Raw genomic sequence first — 21,746 nt, 5'->3', positions numbered from 1 at the left:
TATGTGTCTTGGAGTTGCTCTTCTCGAGGAGTATCTTTGTGGCGTTCTCTGTATTTCCTGAATCTGAACGTTGGCCTGCCTTGCTAGATTGGGGAAGTTCTCCTGGATAATATCCTGCAGAGTGTTTTCCAACTTGGTTTCATTCTCCGCATCACTTTCAGGTACACCAATCAGACGTAGATTTGGTCTTTTCACATAGTCCCATATTTCTTGGAGGCTTTGCTCATTTCTTTTTATTCTTTTTTCTCTAGACTTCCCTTCTCGCTTCGTTTCATTCATTTCATCTTCCATTGCTGATACCTTTTCTTCCAGTTGATCGCATCGGCTCCTGAGGCTTCTGCATTCTTCACGTAGTTCTCGAGCCTTGGTTTTCAGCTCCATCAGCTCCTTTAAGCACTTCTCTGTATTGGTTATTCTAGTTATACATTCTTCTAAATTTTTTTCAAAGTTTTCAACTTCTTTGCCTTTGGTTTGAATGTCCTCCCGTAGCTCAGAGTAATTTGATCGTCTGAAGCCTTCTTCTCTCAGCTCGTCAAAATCATTCTCCATCCAGCTTTGTTCCGTTGCTGGTGAGGAACTGCGTTCCTTTGGAGGAGGAGAGGCGCTCTGCATTTTAGAGTTTCCTGTTTTTCTGTTCTGTTTTTTCCCCATCTTTGTGGTTTTATCTACTTTTGGTCTTTGATGATGGTGATGTACAGATGGGTTTTTGGTGTGGATGTCCTTTCTGTTTGTTAGTTTTCCTTCTAACAGACAGGACCCTCAGCTGCAGGTCTGTTGGAATACCCTGCCGTGTGAGGTGTCAGTGTGCCCCTGCTGGGGGGTGCCTCCCAGTTAGGCTGCTCAGGGGTCAGGGGTCAGGGACCCACTTGAGGAGGCAGTCTGCCCGTTCTCAGATCTCCAGCTGCGTGCTGGGAGAACCACTGCTCTCTTCAAAGCTGTCAGACAGGGACATTTAAGTCTGCAAAGGTTACTGCTGTCTTTTTGTTTGTCTGTGCCCTGCCCCCAGAGGTGGAGCCTACAGAGGCAGGCAGGCCTCCTTGAGCTGTGGTGGGCTCCACCCAGTTCGAGCTTCCGGCTGCTTTGTTTACCTAAGCAAGCCTGGGCAATGGCGGGCGCCCCTCCCCCAGCCTCGCTGCCGCCTTGCAGTTTGATCTCAGACTGCTGTGCTAGCAATCAGCGAGATTCCGAGGGTGTAGGACCCTCCGAGCCAGGTGTGGGATATAGTCTCGTGGTGCGCCGTTTTTTAAGCCGGTCTGAAACGCGCAATATTCGGGTGGGAGTGACCCGAGTTTTCCAGGTGCGTCCGTCACCCCTTTCTTTGACTCGGAAAGGGAACTCCCTGACCCCTTGCGCTTCCCAGGTGAGGCAATGCCTCGCCCTGCTTCGGCTCGCGCACGGTGCGCGCACCCACTGGCCTGCGCCCACTGTCTGGCACTCCCTAGTGAGATGAACCCGGTACCTCAGATGGAAATGCAGAAATCACCGTCTTCTGCATCGCTCACGCTGGGAGCTGTAGACCGGAGCTGTTCCTATTCGGCCATCTTGGCTCCTCCTCCTAACTACAAACAATGTTTTAAAAAGTAGCCAGGTGTGGTGACATGCACCTGTGGTCCCAGCTACTCGGGAGGCTGAGGTGGTAGGATCATCTGAGCCCAGGAGGCTGAGGCTACAGTGAGTCGTGATTGTGCCACTGCACTTCAGCCTAGGTGACAGTGAGACCCTGTCTGAAAAAATAATAATACGATATCTTAGATAGCCCCCAAATACTTGTAATTTAAACAATACACTCCTAAATAATCCACGGACTAAAAAAAATAGAAAATATTTTGAACTGACATAATAAAATACAACATATAAAAATTTGTGGACTACAGCTAAAACAGTGCTTAGAAAGATATTTACAGCTTTTTAGGATTATGTTAGAAAAGAAGAAAGGTCTAAAATGAATGATATATAGATCCACATTAAGAAGCTAGACAGGCCAGGGGTAGTAGCTTACACCTGTAACCCCAGCACTTTGGGAGGCTGAGGCAGGAGGATTGCTTGAAGCTAGGAGTTCGAGACCACTGCAGGCAACAAAGAAAGACCCTGTCTTTACAAAAATAAAAAATCTAAAAATTAGCCAGGTGTGGTGGTATGTGCCTGTAGTCCCAGCTACTGGGGAGGCTGAGGTGGGAGGATTGCTTGAGTCCAGGAGTTCGAAGCTGCTGTGAGCTATGGTCACACCACTGCACTCCAGCCTGGGTGACAGAGAGACCTCATTTTAAAAGAAGAAGAAAAAGAAGAAGGAGGAGGAGAAGAAGAAGGAGGAGGAGGAGGAGGAGGAAGAAGAAGAAGAAGAAGAAGAAAGAAGAAGAAGAAGAGGAGGAGGAGGAAGAAGAAGAAGAAGAGGAAGAGGAGGAGGAGGAGGAGGAGGCAGCAGCAGCAGCAGCAGCTATGTAAAGAAGATAAAACTAAAACCAAAATAAGTACAAGAAAGGAAGTAATAAACATAAAATCAGATATCAAAAAGTAGAAAACAAGTAATAGGGAAAATTAACAAGGCCAAAGTTTGTTTAAAAGGATCAACAAAATGGAAAAATCCCTATACTATCAAAAATAAAGGAGCAAAAAAAGAAATTACCAATATCAGAAATGAAAGAGGATTTATTACTATAAATCAGAGGTTGACAAATGAATCAGCAAGCCAAATCCTTCCTAAGGCTTGTTTTTATGTTGCCCTGAGCTAAGAATAGATTTTACATGTCACTTTTAGGTTTCGTGGGTTTTTTTTTTTTTTTGGTAACAGCTTTATTGAGACTTTACTCACATACCATATACTTCACCCATTTAAAGTATACAGTTCATTGGCTTTCACCACATTCAGAGTTGTGCAACTATCACTACAATCAATTTTAGAACATTTCCATCACTTCAAAAAGAACCCCTGTATGAATGGATGAACAAAGTGTGGTAAATACATACAATGGAACATTATTCAGCCCTAAAAAATTAGCAAATTCTAACATGCTACGACATAGATGAACCCTGAAGACATTTTGCAAAGTGAAAAAAGCCAGTCACAAAGGACAAATATGGTATTATTCCATTTACATGAGGTACCTAGAGTAGTCAAAATCACAGGGATCGGAAGAATTGTGGTTGTCAAGGGCTAGGAAAGGGACGAATGGGGACTTGTTATTCAACGGGTCAGCTACTGAGGAGGCTGACCTCCCCAGTAGCTTTGGGAAGATGAACAACGTTCTGCAGACATATGGTGGTGAGAGTTGCACAACATACATTTCATTTTTAAACAGTTGCACAAAGAAAGAAGCAGAGGGAGAAGAGAGAATAAGAGAGGGAAGGAAAACAGAGGACAGCAAGGGAAGAAGAGGAGAAGAATAGAGAGGGCTGGAAAGGAGAGGAGAAGAGAGGGAGGGAGAGGGGAGGAGAAGAGAGGGAAGGAGAAGACAGGAGAAAGGAGGGAAGGAGAAGAGAGAAGAGAAAGAAGGGGAGGAGAGGGCAGGGGGCAAGAGGAACGGAGAGCAGAACAAAAACAAACATATAAGAACATTCAGCAGACAGAGACCACCTGTGGGTTGCAAAGCCTAAAATATTTATTATCTGCCCTTTACAGAAACTTTGCTGACTCCTGCTATAAATCCTACAGATGTTAAAAAAAATAGGAAAATATTATAAATTATTGCCAATAAGCTTGACAAGTTAGATGAAATAAACTCTTAGAAAAATACAACTATCCAAAAACTGACACAAGATGAATCAGAAAATCTGAATGGCTCTCTATCCACTAAATAAATCTAGTTTGATATCAAAAAACTTCCCACAAAGAAATTTCAGACCCAGAGGGTTTCCTAGTGAACCCTATCAAGCATTTAATGAAATGACAGCAATGTTACACAAACTCTTTCTGAAAGTAGAAGAGGGACCGTTTCCCAACTCACTTTTAGAATGTTGCCAAAATCTTTCTAAAGCCTGACAAAGAAATCACAAAAAAAGAAAATTTCAGACCAATACTCTTCATGAATGTAAGGGCAAAAATACTTCACAAAACATAAGCACTTAGAAAATAGCAATACATAAACATGATGATGCATGATGACCAGTAGGGTTTTTTCTAGGAATTCAAGATTGGCTTAATATTTTAAAATCAATATAATTTACCATATTAAGAGGATAAAGAGGAAAGCCAAAAGATTACTTCGAGAGATACAGAAAAAGCTTTTGACAAAATTCAACAACAATTTGTGATAAATCTTTTCAGGAAACCAAGAATAGAAGGTAACTACCTCAATCAAATAAAGAACATCTTTTAAAAAAAAAAAACAAAAATGGGTAACATCACAGTAATGGAAAAACAGTGAATACTTTTCTCCTAATATTAAAAATAAGACAAGGATGCCCACTTCAACCACTTCTATTCAACATTTTATTGGAAGTATTAAACATCAGAATAGGCCCCCAAAAAGAAATAAAAGGAATAAAGATCAGTAAAGAATACATAAAACTCTCTATTGTCACATGATGTTGGCTTACATGGAAAGTTCTAAGGAATCTCTAAAACAATTACTAGAAGCAATAAGTGAATTTAGCAAGTGCATAAGAAACAAAATGTGTATATATAGCATATAATATAAATAATATTTCATATATAATCAATTGCATTTCATATACTAGCAGCAAATAATTGGAATATCTAGTTTTAAAACTATTCCATTTTCAACAGTATCAAAAATCAAAATACTTAGGAATAAATTTATCAAAAGACATGCAATATCTCCCCACCTAAACTACAAAACATTGCTCAGAGAAATGTAAATAGAAATAAATAAATGTTCCTAGATGAGAAGACTCAATATTACTAAGAAATAAATTCTCCCAAAATTGACCAATAACTTCAACTCAATCCAAATCATAACCTCAGCAAGTTTTTTATACAAATTGATCAGCAGATTTGAAAATTTATATGGACATGCAAAAGGCTTAGAATAACCAAAGCAATCTTGAAAAGCAACAATGTTGAAGAATTCATATTACCTGACTTCAACACTTCAGGAACCAAGACTACCTGGTAATAACATACGAGTTTAAAAAAAAAAAAAAACAGTATAGGAAAGTCCAGAAATAGCCTTACATTTATACAACAATTTGACTTTTTGTCAAAGGTACCAAAGCAAGCCAATGGGGAAGGAAAAGTCTTTTCAACAAATGGTGCTGGAAATACTGGATATCCACGTAAAACAAAATGATCCTCAACTCCTACCTCATGCAATACATAAATCAATTAATTGAGTTCTAAACATAAAAGCTAAAATCATAAAGCTTTTAAAGAAAAGCATAAGAGAATGTCTTCATGGCTTCCTGATAGACAAAGGTATCATAGACAAGTCATATATGGTTATTCATAAAAGAAAACAGAACTATAAATTAGACTTCATGAAAATTTAAAACTTTTGGTGAGCACAATGGCACATGCCTGTAATCCCAGCACTGTGGTAGGCCAAGGTGGGAGGATTGCCTGAGCCCAGGAGTTCGAGATCAGTCTGGGCAACAAAGTGAGAGCCCCATCTCTACAAAAAAATAAAAAATCAGTCAGGCATGGTGGTGCGTGCCTGTGGCCACAGCTACATGTGAGGTTGAGGCAGGAGGATTGCTTGAGCCCAGGAGGTCAAGGCTGCAGTGATCTGTGTTCAAGCCACAGCATTTCAGTCTGGGTGAAAGAGCAAGACCCACTCTCAAACAACAACAACAACAACAAAAAAAAAAAAAAAAAAAAAAAGGAAAGAAAACAAGAAAGTGAAAAACTGCTCATTGAAAGACATTATTGAGAAAATAGATAGGCAAGTCATACGGAAAACATTTTCAAAACATACATCTGATAAATTGTTTGTATCCAGAATGTGTAAAGAACACTTACAACTCAATAATAAAAGGGATGCCCACTTTTACCATTTCTGTTCAACATAGTACTGGAAGTCCTAGATATAGCAATCAGACATGAGTAAGAAATAAAGGGCATCCAAATTGGAAACAGGAAGTCAAGCTGTTGCTGTTCACCAATGATGTGAACGTATACCTAGAAAACCATAACGACTCATTCAAAAAGCTCCTACATCTGATAAACGAATTCAGTAAAGTCTCAGGTTACAAAATCAATGTACACAAATCAGCAGCACTGCTATACACCAACAGCGACCAAGCTGTGAATCAAATAAAAAACTCAATCTTTTTACAACAGCTGCAAAATACAATACAATACAATACAATACAATACAATACAAAACCCAGGAATATACTTAATCAAGGAGGTGAAAGATCTCTACAAGGAAAACTACGAAACACTGTTGAAAGAAATCATAGATGACACAAACAAATGGAAACACATCCCTTGCTCATGATGGAAAGAATCAATACTGTGAAAATGGCCATACTGCCAAAAGCAATCTATAGATAATGCAATTCCCACCAAAATATCATCATTCTTACAGAACTAGAAAAAAATTCTAAAATTCATATGGAATCAAAAAAGTCCACATAGCCAAAGCAATTCAAAGCAAAAAGAACAAATCTGGAAGCATCATATTACCCAACTTCAAATTATACTGCAAGGCTATAGTTACCAAAACAGCATGGTATTGGTATAAAAATAGGTATGTAGACCAATAGAACAGAATAGAAAACCCAGAAATAAAGCCAAATACTTACAGCCAACTAATCTTTGACAAAGCAAGTGAAAACATAAAGTGGAGAAGGGACACCCTGTTCCACAAATGGTGCTGGGATAATTGGTAAGCCACATGGAGAAAAATGAAACTGGATCCCCATCCCTCGCATTATACAAAAATTAACACAAGATGGATCAAAGTCTTAAATGTAAGAGTCTTAGATATAAGACCTGAAACCATAAAAATTCTAGAAGATAACATTGGAAAAAACTCTTCTGAACATTGGCCTAGGCAAAGAATTCATGACTAAGACCCCAAAAGCAAATGCACAAACAGAAACAAATAAATGGGATCAAATTAAACTAAAAAGCTTCTGCACAACAAAAGAAATAATCAGCAGAGTCAACAGGCAATCCAAAGAGTGGGAGAAAACATTTGCAAACTATGCATCCAACAAAGGACTAGCATCCAGAATCTACAAGGAATTCAAACAAATCAGCAAGAAAAAATCAAAGGATCCTATCAAAAAGTGGGCAAAGGACATGCATAGACAATTCTCAAAAGAAGATATACAAACACCCAACAAACATATGAAACAATGCTCAATATCACTAACCATCAGGGAAATGCAAATTAAAACCACCATGAGATACCACCTTACTCCTGCAAGAATGGCCATAATTAAAAAGTCAAAAAACAATAGATGTTGGCATGGATGTGGTGAAAAGGAAACACTTTTATACAGCTGGTGGGAATGTAAATTAATACAACCACTGTGGAAAACAGTATGGAGATCCCTTAAAGAACTAAACTGAGAACTACCATTCCATCTAGCAATCCCACTACTGGGTATCTATTCAAAGGAAAAGAAGTCGTTATATGAAAAAGGCACATGCACACACATGTTTAAAGCAGCACAATTCACAGCTGCAAAGATATGGAACCAACCTAAGTGTCCATCAACCAAACAAGTAGATAAAGAAAATGTGGTATATATACACCATGGAATACTACTCAGCCATAAAAAGGAATGAAATCATGTCTTTTGCAGTAACTTGGATGGAACTAGAGGCTGTTATTCTAAGTGAAGTAACTCAGGAATGGAAAACCAAATATCATATATTCTCACTTATAAGTAGGAGCTAGACTATGGGGACACAAAGACATAAGAATGATGTAATGGACTTTGGGGACTCAAGGGAAAGAGTGGTGGGGGGGGTGAAGGATAAAAGACTACATATTGGGGACAGAGTGTATACTGCTCAGGTGACGAGTACACTAAAATCTCAGAAATCACTACTAAACAAATTATCCATGTAACCCCAAACCACATGTATCCCAAAAACCATTGCAATAAAGAAAGAAAACTACCCCATTTAAAAATGGGCAAAAGATTTTAACAGATATTTCACCAAAGACATACAAATAACAAATATGAACATGAAAAATTACTCCACATCATTTACCACTCTAGAAAACACTATGACAGTTTCTAATACATTTAAACATATACCTACAGGCCGGGTGAGGTAGCTCACGCCTGTAATCCCAGCATTTTGGAAGGCCGAGGTGGGTGGATAACTTGAGGCCAAGAGTTTGAGACCGGCCTGGCCAACATGGCTAAACCCCGTCTCTACTAAAAATACAAAAATTAGCTGGATATCGTGGTGAGTGGCTGTAATCCCAGCTATATGGGAGGCTGAGGCAGGAGAATCGCTTGAATCTGGGAGGCAGAGGTTGCGGTGAGCAGATATAGTGCCACTGCACTCCAGCCTGGGCAGCAGAGTGAGACTCCATCTCAAAAAATAAATAATAAATAAATAAATAATAAACATGTACCTATGAGCCAGCAATTCCATTCCTAGGTATTCATCCAAGACATAGAAATAATATGATCACATAAAGACTTATACACAAAGGTTCATAGCAGGATTATTCATAATAGCCAAACTGGAAACAATCCAAATGTCCATCAAGAGGAGAACAGACAAGGAATCTGTTGTGGACCCAGTCGTTGGAATATTATTCAGCAATAAAAAGGAGGAACAAACTACTGAAACAAAAGGATGACTAAAAAAAAAAATTATGCTACATGAAAGAAGCCTTATATAAAACAGTACATATTATAAGATTTCATTTATATAATGTTGTAGAACAGGAAAAACTATCGCAGAAAAATATAAGAACAGTGATTGCCACTGCAGGTAGTAGTTTCAGAGCTTCACTTGCAAAGGGCACAAGGGGGCTTTCAGAGGTGATAGTAATATTCTATATCTTTTTTAGAAATACAGAATCTTGCTCTGTTGCCTAGGCTGGAATGCAGTGGTGCAGTCAGGGATCACTGCATCCTTGATCTTCTGGTCTCAAGCGATCCTCCCGCCTAAGCCTCTCATGTAGCTGGACCACAGGCACACACTACCATGCCTGGCTAATTTTTTAATTTTTTTGTAGAGATGGGGTTTCACTATATTGCCCAGGCTGGTCTCAAACTCCTGAGTTCAAGTGATCCTCCCACCTTGACCTCCCAAAGTGCTGGGATTACAGGTGTGGCACTGCACCTGGCCAACATTCTATATCTTAATAGGGGTTTGGATTACATAGATGTATGCATTTGTCAAAATTCAGAGGGTGTATACTTAGGATTTGTGCATTTTCTTATATGTACACTTTATTACTTTTTAATTGTAAAAAAAATCTAACCTCTGAAATTGTTTTGAGTAGGGTTGGCAGCCTATAACATGCCAAAGGCTAAGGTGGTATGATATGGTGGAAAGGGCCCAGGCTTTAAAGCCAGACAGACATAGGTTTCAATCCTGGCTTAGTCATTAGGCTATGTGTTCTTGGGCAAATTACTTCTCTGTTTCCTTATCTGTACAAAGGAGGCAGTAGCACAATGTCCAACGTATAATGTGTTCCTTAAATGGTGGCCAATAATAAACTGACATTTGAGATAATTTGGGGTCACAGGGCCAAAGGTGGTATCTTTGCACAATTCCCAGACACCATTCCAACCAAGACGTTAGCCTACTAAAGATTATATACGAATCTTCCCTGGGATGTCTGTATTTCCATAAGGTCCCCTTAAAACCATAACAGAGTGCCCTCTCTCTCCCAAGGAGTAAATGAATGAAGACCTGAAACAGTGCTTGGCTGATTGGCTCTCAGTTCCCTGAGCTGCACTCACCTCAGGGTCTGTGCCTTCTTCATAGGAGTGAATGCTGAAAGCCATGCCATCAAACGTGTGATCCCCCCGCAGCACAGCCAAAGCCAGCCCGGCCACCGTCAGATTTGCTATCTGCCCAGAAAACTCCATCTTGTGACCAGTACGCTCAATTATCCTCAGAATTCTGCAAGAAACCACAGATGGAGAAGAGCATCCTACCTTTTAAAAGTAAAACCCATCCTCCTTGCAAGATTTCCTTATTGCAAGACTTTTCTTTGAGTTTTAATCACTATCTTTATATCATTTAGGAATTATTAAATAAGAGCACTGGCTTTGGAATCAGACAAGTTGACACCTAAATCTTAGCTTCTCTAATTTCTAACTGTGTGGGCAAATAAAGTAATCTCACTTAGTTTCAGTTTCCTCACCTGAAAGTCAAAAGTAATATTACACTCATCTCTAAAGATTGTCGTGAAAATTAATGAAATTGTTACATGTAAGCCAGACCCTGCAGGGCCTCGTAGGACTTTATAAGACATTTGGATTTTATTCTACGTGTAATGGAAAGCCACTGAGTGGTTTTAAAAGCAAAGTAAGGACATGATCTGATATATACATTAAAAGATTACTCCGGGTGCTATGTAGAAGATGACTCATAGAGGGTCAAGAACGGAGGCAGAGAGACCATTTAGGAGGTTATTGTAGACAGTCTGGTGAGAGAAATGGGGCTAGGAATAGGATGGTAGTGGTGGAGATGGAGAGAAGTAAAAGAATTCCACCAAAATATTTAAGGGATTTTAAAAATGGATGTACAGTGCCGCATACAAGAGTTAGTTATTAATTGGCTGTGAGTTAGAAGGAGTTAACTAGTACTGTTCTCGAGTTTTCCACTTTAGCACTGGTTGGATACATTTTATAGACATTAAGAACACTGAGGGAACACAAAAGTTGGGGGAATAGACTGGGGGTTTGGTTTGGGGTAACTGTGTACTTGAAAGCTTGCTATCACTAAGATTCAATTCGAATTTGAATACATCCTTTCACAATGAACATTCTAGTAAAGTGACCCCATTGCATTGTACTAACTGAGCTTTCAATGTGTAACTACCTGACTTTTAAAATTTATGATGTCTATATGCCAAGAAATTGATAATATATACAGTCGTCCGTTCGTATCCTTGAGGGATCTTGTTCCAGGACTCCCATGAATACAAAAATCCACGGATGCTCAAGTTCCTGATATAAAATAGGGTCGTATTTTTGTATAGCCTATGAACATCAATGTATATTTTAAATCATCTCTAGATTACTTATAATGCCTAATACAATGTAAATGCTATGTAAATCATTGTTATGCTGTATTGTTTAGGAATAATGAGAAAAAATTCTGTACTTGTTCAGTATCAACGCAAGATTTTTTTAAGGATATTTTCAATCTGTGGTTGTTTGAATTGACAAATGCAGAATGCACAGATACAGAGGGCCGACTGCATTTTAAATTTTTTAAAAATAATGTCTTTCACCAAAGTATTAGTACTTACTCATTGCTTATTTCATGCAGATCAGAGGCGGAATTGTTTTGCTTTTCCAAAACAACGTTGATTATTTGTAATATAACATGAGTTAGGTTCATACTTATCTCATCACATTGTGAAATATCTGATATTTTAGAAACAATAATCTTTGTCTCTTCTTTACCCAGGGCTGGGGATTCATTTATCAAATTTAAAATATGCTCTGCAACATCCTCAGCATTCTCTGGGGAAAGAAAGTTGAGACATAAAAGCTGCATGACTTAGTCTTCTGCCATTCTGGTGTGCTTCTTTCCCTTTAAAGAGTAAAGAGGGTGAGATGAGAACACCTACCAAGGTAACGTGTTTACAGAAGGAAAATATTGGCCCTTTGTTTCTACAATAGGTGTAGTCCCAGAAAGTAGAACATAAGTCAAGTTTTTATTCATAAAAAGTTTTCATTCATTAAATCCTTTTTCAAATGCACCAGGGAAATCGTTTTGTCCCTGAAGAATTATCTTGAAATTTGATTCTAATTAAATTGAGACTTTTGAGTATTGGATTGTGTTAAGTAGATCCCACCTTATACTCAAGTATCAGCAAACACTCAGTCTATGTTTTCATAATTAAGGGTGATGGTTACATTTTCCTGTCAAGAACCATCAAACCACAGGGAAAAAAAAGCAAATATGGACTACGTCATAATAAAAAGCAGTTAATTTAGATTTTCCAGAGAGTAAGAACAATGGATATTAACTCGCCCACTTTTTTCTTCACTTTTTATTATGGAAATTTGCAAGCATACACAAAAGTAGAAAGAATTGTATAATGAATCTCCATGTTCCTCATGAATAACCCAACTTCAACAAGTGTCAATGAATGGATAATCTCATTTTCTCTACACTTCCACTCACCTTTTCCCCAACCCCATATTATTTCAAAGTGAGTCCTGAATATGATATCATTTTATCCATAAATACTTTAGTATGTATCTCTAAAATAAATGATTTTTACATGTCACAACCACAATAACAAATTAAATTTAAAAATTAGCAATAATATTCAAAATCATCAAATATCCTGTCAGTGCCCAAAAGTTCTTATCTCATAAATGCTTCTTCTAAATAGTTGTTTTGTTTGAATCATGACTCACTTTTAAAGTGAAGAGCTTTGTTAAACGAATACAGCACAAATTCTATTTTAGTTGAATATAACACATATAAAGCTGAGCTTTCTTGTGGTGTCTTGCTAGCTTAAAGCACTCACATTCAAGTCCAATAACCAAAATATAAAGGAAAATAATAAAAAATACCATTTGTTAAGAAAAATTCCAGAGAGAGCTAACACTCATAACACACTTAACCCAGGTTATACTACAAATAGTCAACTCTGTTTCAGAAAACAAAATAATTCAGCATAAAATTCATCCCCTCTCTCTCTGTCTGTATTTCTCTTACTACCTCTCTTTCAATGACCTCCCTAGTTATCAGCATCTCCTCAAATCTTTCTCCTACCCCAAGCTCCCCACAACTTAACACCTTCAAAAGCCTACACAGGCTACTTTTTGCTTTCTCCTTTTCCTCTTTGTTTTCTTTCTTTATTCTCTTTTTTTTCCTGCAAACAACTTTCTGTTCTCATCAATGTAAATTAAGCAACCATAACTGAGATCCTCTCAATTCCTCCCCAACCATTACCCCAATTTGTCCAACAATGGCTCACATAGGACCTGAACTAGCAAAGACAGAGTTCTCCCTGAGGAGATGGGAGGAGGAGAGGAGATTAAACAAGGTTGTAGTTGTTTCTCAATTAACATTTTGTCCCAGTTAACATCTATCTTCTGGTAACTTAAAGAAGCTGAGAAAATATTAAGACTAGGCACGATAGAAAAAGATAGTGAGCTCGTTCACGGACCTTTCTACTGCTCTTATTAAATCGCTCAGACTTTGTTTAAAATGGAATAACAAGAGCTGCCTAGTCATGATTCTTTGGGCTTCAGTGGGGCAATTTCACTTTCACGTAGTCCCTGCTGTGGCAGAATGAAAGTAAACAGCAGGCCAATGGGAGACTATATTGTGGAAAGTAATTATAGACTTTTTCTCTGGAGTTGTATAGTTTTTAAGGAAAATTCAAGCTAAATTACACTCATCGTGTAAAAATTCCTGGTCCTCAAGCAAAAGTAATAAAGGGACTTCTCCTTTATTTGTTGCAGAATAAATTGATCCTCATTCCTTGAAATACTGTTACAGTTAATCTGCCAGTAATTGCAACATTCAAAATAATATCTGCTATTTACTGAGCAATTTCTATGAGCCAGTGTTCCAGGTTATCTATTGCTGCATAACAAATCACCCTAAAACTTACTGGCTTAAAGCAACAATGTATTATTATCCTTCATGGTTCTGTGTGTTAACTAGGCTCAGTTGAGTGTTCTCACTTGGATTGTCTCATACACTTGAAGTCAGATAGCAGCTGAGGCTGAATACATCAGAAGGCTAATCTGGGCTGGATGTCCAAGAGGGCTCACTCACATGGCAGGCAATTGATGCTGACTGGTCAGTTGAAGCTGTTGGCTGTACTCCCTACACATGGACTCCCCCAGTGGTGTGGGCTCAGTAGTGTGCTGGGTCTGGCTTGTGATGTGCTGGAGCCAACTTTTACCAGCTGGTGAGAACCAATTGTTAAAGTTTCAGGAATTCTGTGAACGAGTTGTTAAACACGGCCATTATTAAAAATTAAATTATATAAACTTACAATTGCATAAATTATATTTTAAAATGATACTGAAACCTCTTCACTTTCTAATTATTTTGCTACATTTTACTAATCTGTGCTTTTGTGATTATTTACATATCTAATGTATCTGTGCATGCATCTTTTACCAAGTTTATAGTTCAGTCACTATACGTTACATTGTAATTTGTATTCAGCCATGGAGGAGAGGGTATTATATCATGAAAACTGGCAAAAGCTACAAATCAGCACCTTCTTTGGGTAGAGCTGGTTTTTAAATATTTTTCAGCACACCACTGTTTGGGCTTCTTACTGCATGGTGTCTGGCTCTGAGGAAGCATCTCAAATGAGAGTGTACCAAGAGAAAGGATGCAGAAACTTCCAGTCCCCTTAAAAATTAGTCCCATCATTGGCAAAGCCGCTTCTCCCTAATTCTACTGGGCTAAGCAGTCACAAGCCAGCCCTGATTCAATTCCCAATTGACAAAGAGGGAATGAGTCGGTGGGCATTTTGGAGGTAGATACAACAGCAAGGCATTATATGTATATTTTCTCATCTATTCATCACAATAACCTTTGTATTAGTCATAAAAGTACTCACATTATCCCCTTTATATAGATTAAGAAGTTAAAGCATTGAACTATTCTAACCCAGTGCTGATTCCAAAGCTTGAGCTCTTCAGTATCACTTTTTACAGCATCTGTGACTTTGGCCGTTTTCTCCACCGTGTTGGGGGTTGGAACAGCTGTGCTTTGCAGTCTTTCTACCTGACCTCCTGGGAATACCACTGTTTTCTCTTAAGCACTCACTATCCTGCCCTGATGGTGGAATTGATACAGACAGGAAAAAGTTTTCTGAAAAGTTCTAGTCAACTTCACTAGAGCCTGATGCATCTTTAATATCATGGAGGTAACAAACATTGAGCACAGAAGAGAACCCAAAGAACTTTGAAATAAAAGTACCTTTTCTAACTCTGTGATATTAAAGAGTTAAGAAAAAGGAGCATTTAAGTGAGAGAGCAGAAGAGTTTTTCTTCAACCAAGATATCTAATGCTTGTCAGCAAGATTGAAAGCAAAAGAAAATAAATTGTTTCAACGTGAATACATTTTTCTTTCCTTTATATTGTATTCATTGTTCATTAAGCCCCTAATTTACAAGTAGAATAGAAGGATTCTTCCAAAGATAATAAACTTGATAGTTTACTTTTCAGTTATATACATTACAATCATCATCCAACTGTTCCTTTACTCCGCGGTAGATTTTTTATATATATAAAATGACTTCTCAGTCAATTTTCTAAAAATCCCAAGCCAGTGCAGTGTTTTTGTTGTTGTTATGACTGTTTATTAACTTTTTCTTGCACAAGAGAAAATTCTGTTAGCATGTCTAAAGAAAATGTGTCACTCAGGACGGAGGTCAGTGTGAAACACAAACCCTCTAACTTTCCGCCCACTCACTTCAAGCTGTAACATTTCCTATTGCCCTCACTCTTGGTTTCTGATCTAGAAATAATCAGAACTGTGCTTGCTTTCCTAATTCTTCTAGATAGTCCTCAACAAGGATCTCAAACTTGCATCATCTGCAAGGAAAACAGGTCTGAGAAGTTCACTGCTTCAAGGCCAATTCCCTGGCCCTTCTGCGAGGCACTGGAATGCCTGTGCCTCAATTTCTGACATTTCACTATGGGAGGGACCCATTTTATGCAGTAGAACCATGTCTGGCAAGTTGTCTATGAAGAACAGATTCAATATCTGGTGAGAACTCATTTCCTGGCTCATAGACCGCCATTTTTTCACTATAACCTCACATGGTGAAAGGGGCAAAGAATCTCTCTGGGGCCTCTTTTATAAGGGTGCTAATCTCATTCATGAAGGTTCCACCCTCATGACCTAATCCCCTCCCAAAGGCCTCATCTCCAAATACCATCACACTGGGCTTAGAATTTCAATGTATGAATTTTTGGGGCACACAAACATTCAGCCTATAGAATACACCTCACCAAAGGAGACATAAATATGGAAAATATGCATATGAAAAGCTATTCATCATCATATGTCATTAAGGAATTGCAAATTAAAACAACAATGAGATACCACTACACACCTATTAGAATAGCCAAAATCTAAAATACTGACAACACTAAATGCTGGAAAGAACGTGAAACAACAGGAACTCTCATTGCTGATGGGAATGCAAAATGGTACAGCCACTTTGGAAGGCAATTTGTCAGCTTCTTACAAAACTAAACATACTCTTATCACACAATCCAACAACCACACCTTTTGTTCTTTACCCAAATGAGTTGAACACTTAACATCTATACAAAAACCTGCACACAGATGTTTATAGTAGCTGTATTCGTAGTTAGAGCTTGGAAGCAACCAAGATGTCCTTCAGTAGGTGAATGAATAAATAAACTGTGGTACATCCAGACCATGGAATATTATCCAATGCCAAAAAGAAATGAGCTGCCAAGCCATGAAAAGACACATGGAAGAAATTTAAATGCACATAACTAAGTGAAAGAAGACAATCTGAAAAGGCTGCATATTGTAAGATTCCAACTATATGGCCTTCTGGAAAGAGCAAAAACACAGAGATAGTAAAAAGATCAGTGATTGCCAGGGGTTGAGAGGAAGGAGGGATGAATAAGTGGAGCATAGAGGACTTTTAGAGCAGTGAAAATATCCCATATGATACTGTAATGGCGGATTCATGTCATTATACATTTGTCCAAACCCACAGAATGTACAATAGCAAGAGTGAACGCTAATGTAAAACTATGAACTATTGGTGATAACGATGTGTCAGTGTACATTCAATTGTAACAAACATACCACTCTGGTGGGGGATGTTGATGGTGGGGAAGTCTGCATGTGGTTGGGGGAGGGCACATGCGGGAGCTCTGTACTTTCCACTCAATTTTGCTGTGAATCTAAAACTGCTCTAAAAAATAAAGTCTATAAACATTAACAAAATTTAAAAACTTTTGGCTAGACTGACAAAGATAAAAAAAAGTGAAGACACAAATTACTAAAATTAGGAATAAAGGTGTGTTGGGGGGCATTACTACCAGCCATAATCTAAAAGACAGACAATAGTAATAAGTGTTTACAAGGATGTGAAGAAATTGGAATCTTCATACAGAGTTGGCAGGGATGTAGAATGGCACAACTGCTGTGGAAAACAGTTTTGAAGTTCCTCAAAAAGCTAATCATAGGGTTACTATATGACCTAGCAATTCTACTCTTCAGTGTATACCCGAGAAAATTGAAAACATATGTCTACATAAAATCTGTACATAAATGTGCACAGCTAGATTTTTAATAATAACCAAAAGATGGAAAAGAAATATCTGTCAAATGATGAATTAATAAGCAAAATGTGGTATATCTATATAATGGAATATAATGCATCCATAAAAAGGAATGAAGCAATGATACATGCTACAACATTGGATGAACCTCAGAAACATGAAATGCCCCAAATTGGCAAAATTCATAGAGACAAAAAAGTAAATTAGTGGTTGCCAGGAGCTGGGGTGGGGGAGGAATGGAGAGACTGCTAATGGGTACAGGGTTTCTTTTTGGGGTGATGAAATATTCTGGAATTAGTGATGATGGTTGCACAATCTAGTGAATATGCTTTTAAAAACCCACTAAACTGTACACATTAAATGAGCGAATTTTATGATATGTAAATATCTCCATTAAAAAGTTTGTAAACTACATTGAGATATCAATTTCTGCTTATCACATCACAAAAAGATCCAGAAGTCTGATAACAAACATGCTGTGTTGATGAAGGAGGTGCGAAAAAGGTGCTTTTCATAACTTGCAAGTGGGAATCTAAATTGCTGTAACTATTACAGAGAGCATTTTGACACCATCAAAAGTATGATTGACCCAGCAATTCTACATTCAAGGATTTATGCTTTAGGTATACCCCTACTTTCTCAAAATTCTGACATATATGTAATATTCATCGAAGCAGTGGTTTTTTAAAAGAGATACTCTTTATTTTGAATCTCTTTTACCTAATAATATGAATTATGCTAACAGTGTCACAAACAAAAATAAAAGCTAATGTGGTCTACAAATGTATTTTTGAAAGAAATGCAACCTTCTATATCAGCTGCTTAGACAATACCAACTCTAAAACATCTTATACACTATCAAACATGTGAGTATTTTTAAAAATATGTTATAGTATTTTCCCTACAATGAAAAAAACACAAAAATAGTTGTACAGTCTTGTTTTCAAAGAAAAATGTTACTGACAACCTAAATACTCATCCATAAGAAACAGGTTAAATAAATTGTGGCACATTTATTGTGGTATATATAATACAATGCAGAGGGGGGAAAAAGAAAGAGAAAATTCTTTATATGCTGATATAATAATCTCTGCAATATATTGTTAAGAGAAAAAAGCAACGTAAAGAATAGTGTGTATAGCATGCTCCACTTTGTGTACAAAAAGTGAGGGCAAGTATATGTGTGTATACAATATACACATACACAAATATGTATACACATTTCATTATGGATCCATAAAATATCTCTGTGGATAGTAACTGAATGGCTGAGGTCAGCAGTGGGAGGGAGATGTTTTACACATACTCTTTTTGTTTTTTGAGTATTGAAGTCGGTGAAGTATTACCTATTAAAACTTTTTAAAAATTTAAATAAAATAAAAACAATAATTAGCCAAAAAAGTAAAATAAGGCCGGGCGCGGTGGCTCACACCTGTAATCCCAGTACTTTGGGAGGCTGAGGCAGGTGGATCACTTGAGGTTAGGAGTTTGAGACCAGCCTGGCCAACATGGTGAAACCCCGCCTCTGCTAAAAATAGAAAAAATCATCCGGGCATGGGGGTGGGCGCCTGTAATCCCAGCTACTCGGGAGGCTGAGGCAGGAGAATTGCTTGAACCTAGGAGGCAGAGGTTGCAGTGAGCCAAGATTGCGCCGTTGCACTCCAGCCTGGGCAACAAGAGCGAAACTCCATCTCAAATATATATATGTAGCAAAAACAAACAAAAATCACTGAAACACTGATACTCCTAACATCTCATGTCCCACCACCACCTCCACCAACATTAATTACCTTTGTTCTGAAATTGGATTGTCGTAAGGTAGATTTTCCTAAGTGGGGTTTGCCTATACTCTCTCTGGTTTGGGGTCAAGTAGGCAAAGTAATTGAAGTTCCATAATTTGTCTTATATGTACAAAACAATCTTACCATCACTTATGGTAATATTAGCAAGATCCACAATCTTGTCAGGAAGTTCTTGAAGCAATTTGCATTGTTTAAACTTTGGCTTTTCCCACTGAGATTTGCCCGTGTTGATGCTGATTGAACTGAAAAAGAGAGGAAAGAGCTTTCTCATCAGAGGATGAGGCAAAGATAGTCTTAAAGCAAATGGTGGATGTATCCTTAGCATGCCTTCTCCTCGCCTGCCCCAAGCCTCCTGGCATAGATAGCAAAGGTGGGAGCCTAGTACTTCTTTGTGAAATGAAGAAATTTTGCTCTTAGGGAGCAAGTGAATCTAGGGTCAACATGTGGGAAGGGGGAAGGGGAGTGGATAAACAGGTAAGGGAGCTGGGAATGGGGCATGGCAATGTCCTGCTGACCAAGCGTCAAGACAGAGATTCTGGTCCTCTAGACATGACTCTTTCCTCTCACTGTCCCTTCTTACTCCTCTTTTAAGGGGAAATTCCTGTTCGAATGTGGTCTCTATCTCAGCATATTAACTTAAGACAATTAATATAGAACCCTCGATGGCCCATCGGCCCTCATCATCCACCCTCCCCTGTGCCTCACCCAATTCAAGCCAGTTCATTTCAAGTCAGCTAACACATTTATTGAGCACCCACTCCATTCTAGGAATGGTAATAGGTAGCACAGACAAACAGGGTGGGGCTTCATCCCTCCCTCAAGGAACTTGTAATTAGGGGGTTTAAAATTCTAAGTGTAACTACTCGAAACTTAGGGCAAATATAAGATGAAAAGCTGTATAAACAAAACTGAATCTATCAAACTACCAAGGAAAGAGACGTTACTTTCAGCATTTGAGCTGAGCTGTGTGCTGAAAGGACAGAGGTAGAGAAAAATCTCTTCCCCCAACCCCAAGAAGAGCAAACAGCACAGGCAGAGAAAGAGACACCAGGAAGCGTCCATTGAGCCCAGAACAGCAAATGGTCATTTTGACTGGAGCGTATGATAAAGGGAGGGAGAATGCTGAGTGAGACAGCAGGAGAGGAAGCCTACGGTCTGGACTATATTTAGGGGTTTGGACTTAATTCTTGAGGCAATGTGGAGCTGGAGCACGACAGCGGCATGATAGCAGCCATACTTCAGGAAAATCATGCTGGCAGCAGTGTAGAATATAGTTGGCGGAGGCGGGTAAGGGATACTGTTAAGTTAGATGGCAAGGAGACCGCTCTAATAGTGGGCAATAAGGGCTTGCACCAGGGTAGTGGCAGTGGGGTTGGAAAGGAAAGGCTAGATGTGGGCTCTGACTATGACCATCAAAGCTGCAGGACTTGCCAACTGATTAGACACAGGGAGGAAAAGGAAAGCCCCTAATGTTGCTTTCTAAAAGAGTGCTTTTAAGCCTCTGTCAAAACCTGCTGCCCCTCTGGTTTTGCCCACTTAAGTTAATGGCATAAACCATGAACAGCAGAGAGTGAGAAAAGAGGGCTGATTATTTTAAAAAGGAAAATGATAAAGTCAACAATAGAAGAGTGATTTAGTAAATTACTATAGCCCATCAACTAGATAGTTTCCAAGGTCGTTATTTTGAAATGAACATTAAGATAATAAATGTAAAACATGGAAAATGTTTGATAAACCACTGAATGAAATGGTAAATTACATTATTGATACAAGAATAGTGATTACTGCTACATAAAACTTAAAGGCATACAGAGAAAGGTTACATGAAAAAAATATATGCCAACCTAAAAACAGCTGTTTTCAGGCAGTGGGGTTATGGGTGACTTTTTTCTCTTTTGTCTTCTTGAATTTTCTTCTGGGATGATGGGTAACTTTTATCTTTTGTCTCCTTGAAAATTTTTCTTGTTATGTTGCATGCGTATGTTTAAACAGGTACGAAAGGTAATAGAAAGAAAGACTGGCACTAGAGGTGGAGGAAGGGAGCATGCTCAGACAAATGACATAGAAACATGTCCCCAATTAGGTAGATCTTTGTATATCTGAATCAGCAATTAGAACTTGGCCTGTACATACCAGAATCTTGTGGCATTTCCATCCTCATTTTTTACGCATCTGGTTCGGGCTGTCTCCGTAGGGTTGGTTAATAGCCACTTATAGGTCCCTTTGTATTTAGAGGCTGTTTCATCGGCTTTGCAATTTCCAGGCTCTACAGAGAAAATGTATGCACATTTTAAAGGGCAAGAGGCACTTAAAAGTATTACGAACATCCATTATTATTATTACTATATAATAATATAATATATATTATGAACGTCATTATTATGCTGCACGTAAAGATCAGCAAATAAAAAAGAAAACTTTTTCTACCTAGCCATTTGGACCGGGCCTTATTGAAAATATCATTATATGGAGTGTTTTTTTTAAAATAATAAACCACCCAGTATAACCACATATTTAGTCCTTTTCATTAAAACAACGAATTGATGAGATAGGTTTTTCTA

General features: G+C 38.3%; 1 protein-coding gene across 1 annotated transcript in view; it reads right to left on the bottom strand.

Annotated features, from left to right (window-relative positions):
* The window catches only part of ADGRG4 (adhesion G protein-coupled receptor G4), a 121,807-nt gene that overhangs the window by 39,945 nt on the left and 60,116 nt on the right, over positions 1 to 21,746 (bottom strand). The window contains exons 12-15 of the mRNA XM_034950088.3: positions 21,319 to 21,451; positions 19,309 to 19,427; positions 11,367 to 11,583; positions 9,847 to 10,009 (exon numbers count right to left, since the gene is read on the bottom strand). Coding sequence (XP_034805979.1) covers positions 9,847 to 10,009; positions 11,367 to 11,583; positions 19,309 to 19,427; positions 21,319 to 21,451 — 632 coding nt within the window. The remainder of the gene's footprint in view (positions 1 to 9,846; positions 10,010 to 11,366; positions 11,584 to 19,308; positions 19,428 to 21,318; positions 21,452 to 21,746) is intronic.

This window comes from Pan paniscus, chromosome X, assembly GCF_029289425.2.
Source record: "Pan paniscus chromosome X, NHGRI_mPanPan1-v2.0_pri, whole genome shotgun sequence".
Classification (NCBI taxonomy): Eukaryota; Metazoa; Chordata; class Mammalia; order Primates; family Hominidae; genus Pan; species Pan paniscus.
Note: the sequence above shows the minus strand (reverse complement) of the source record. Positions and strands in the feature narration are given on the sequence as shown.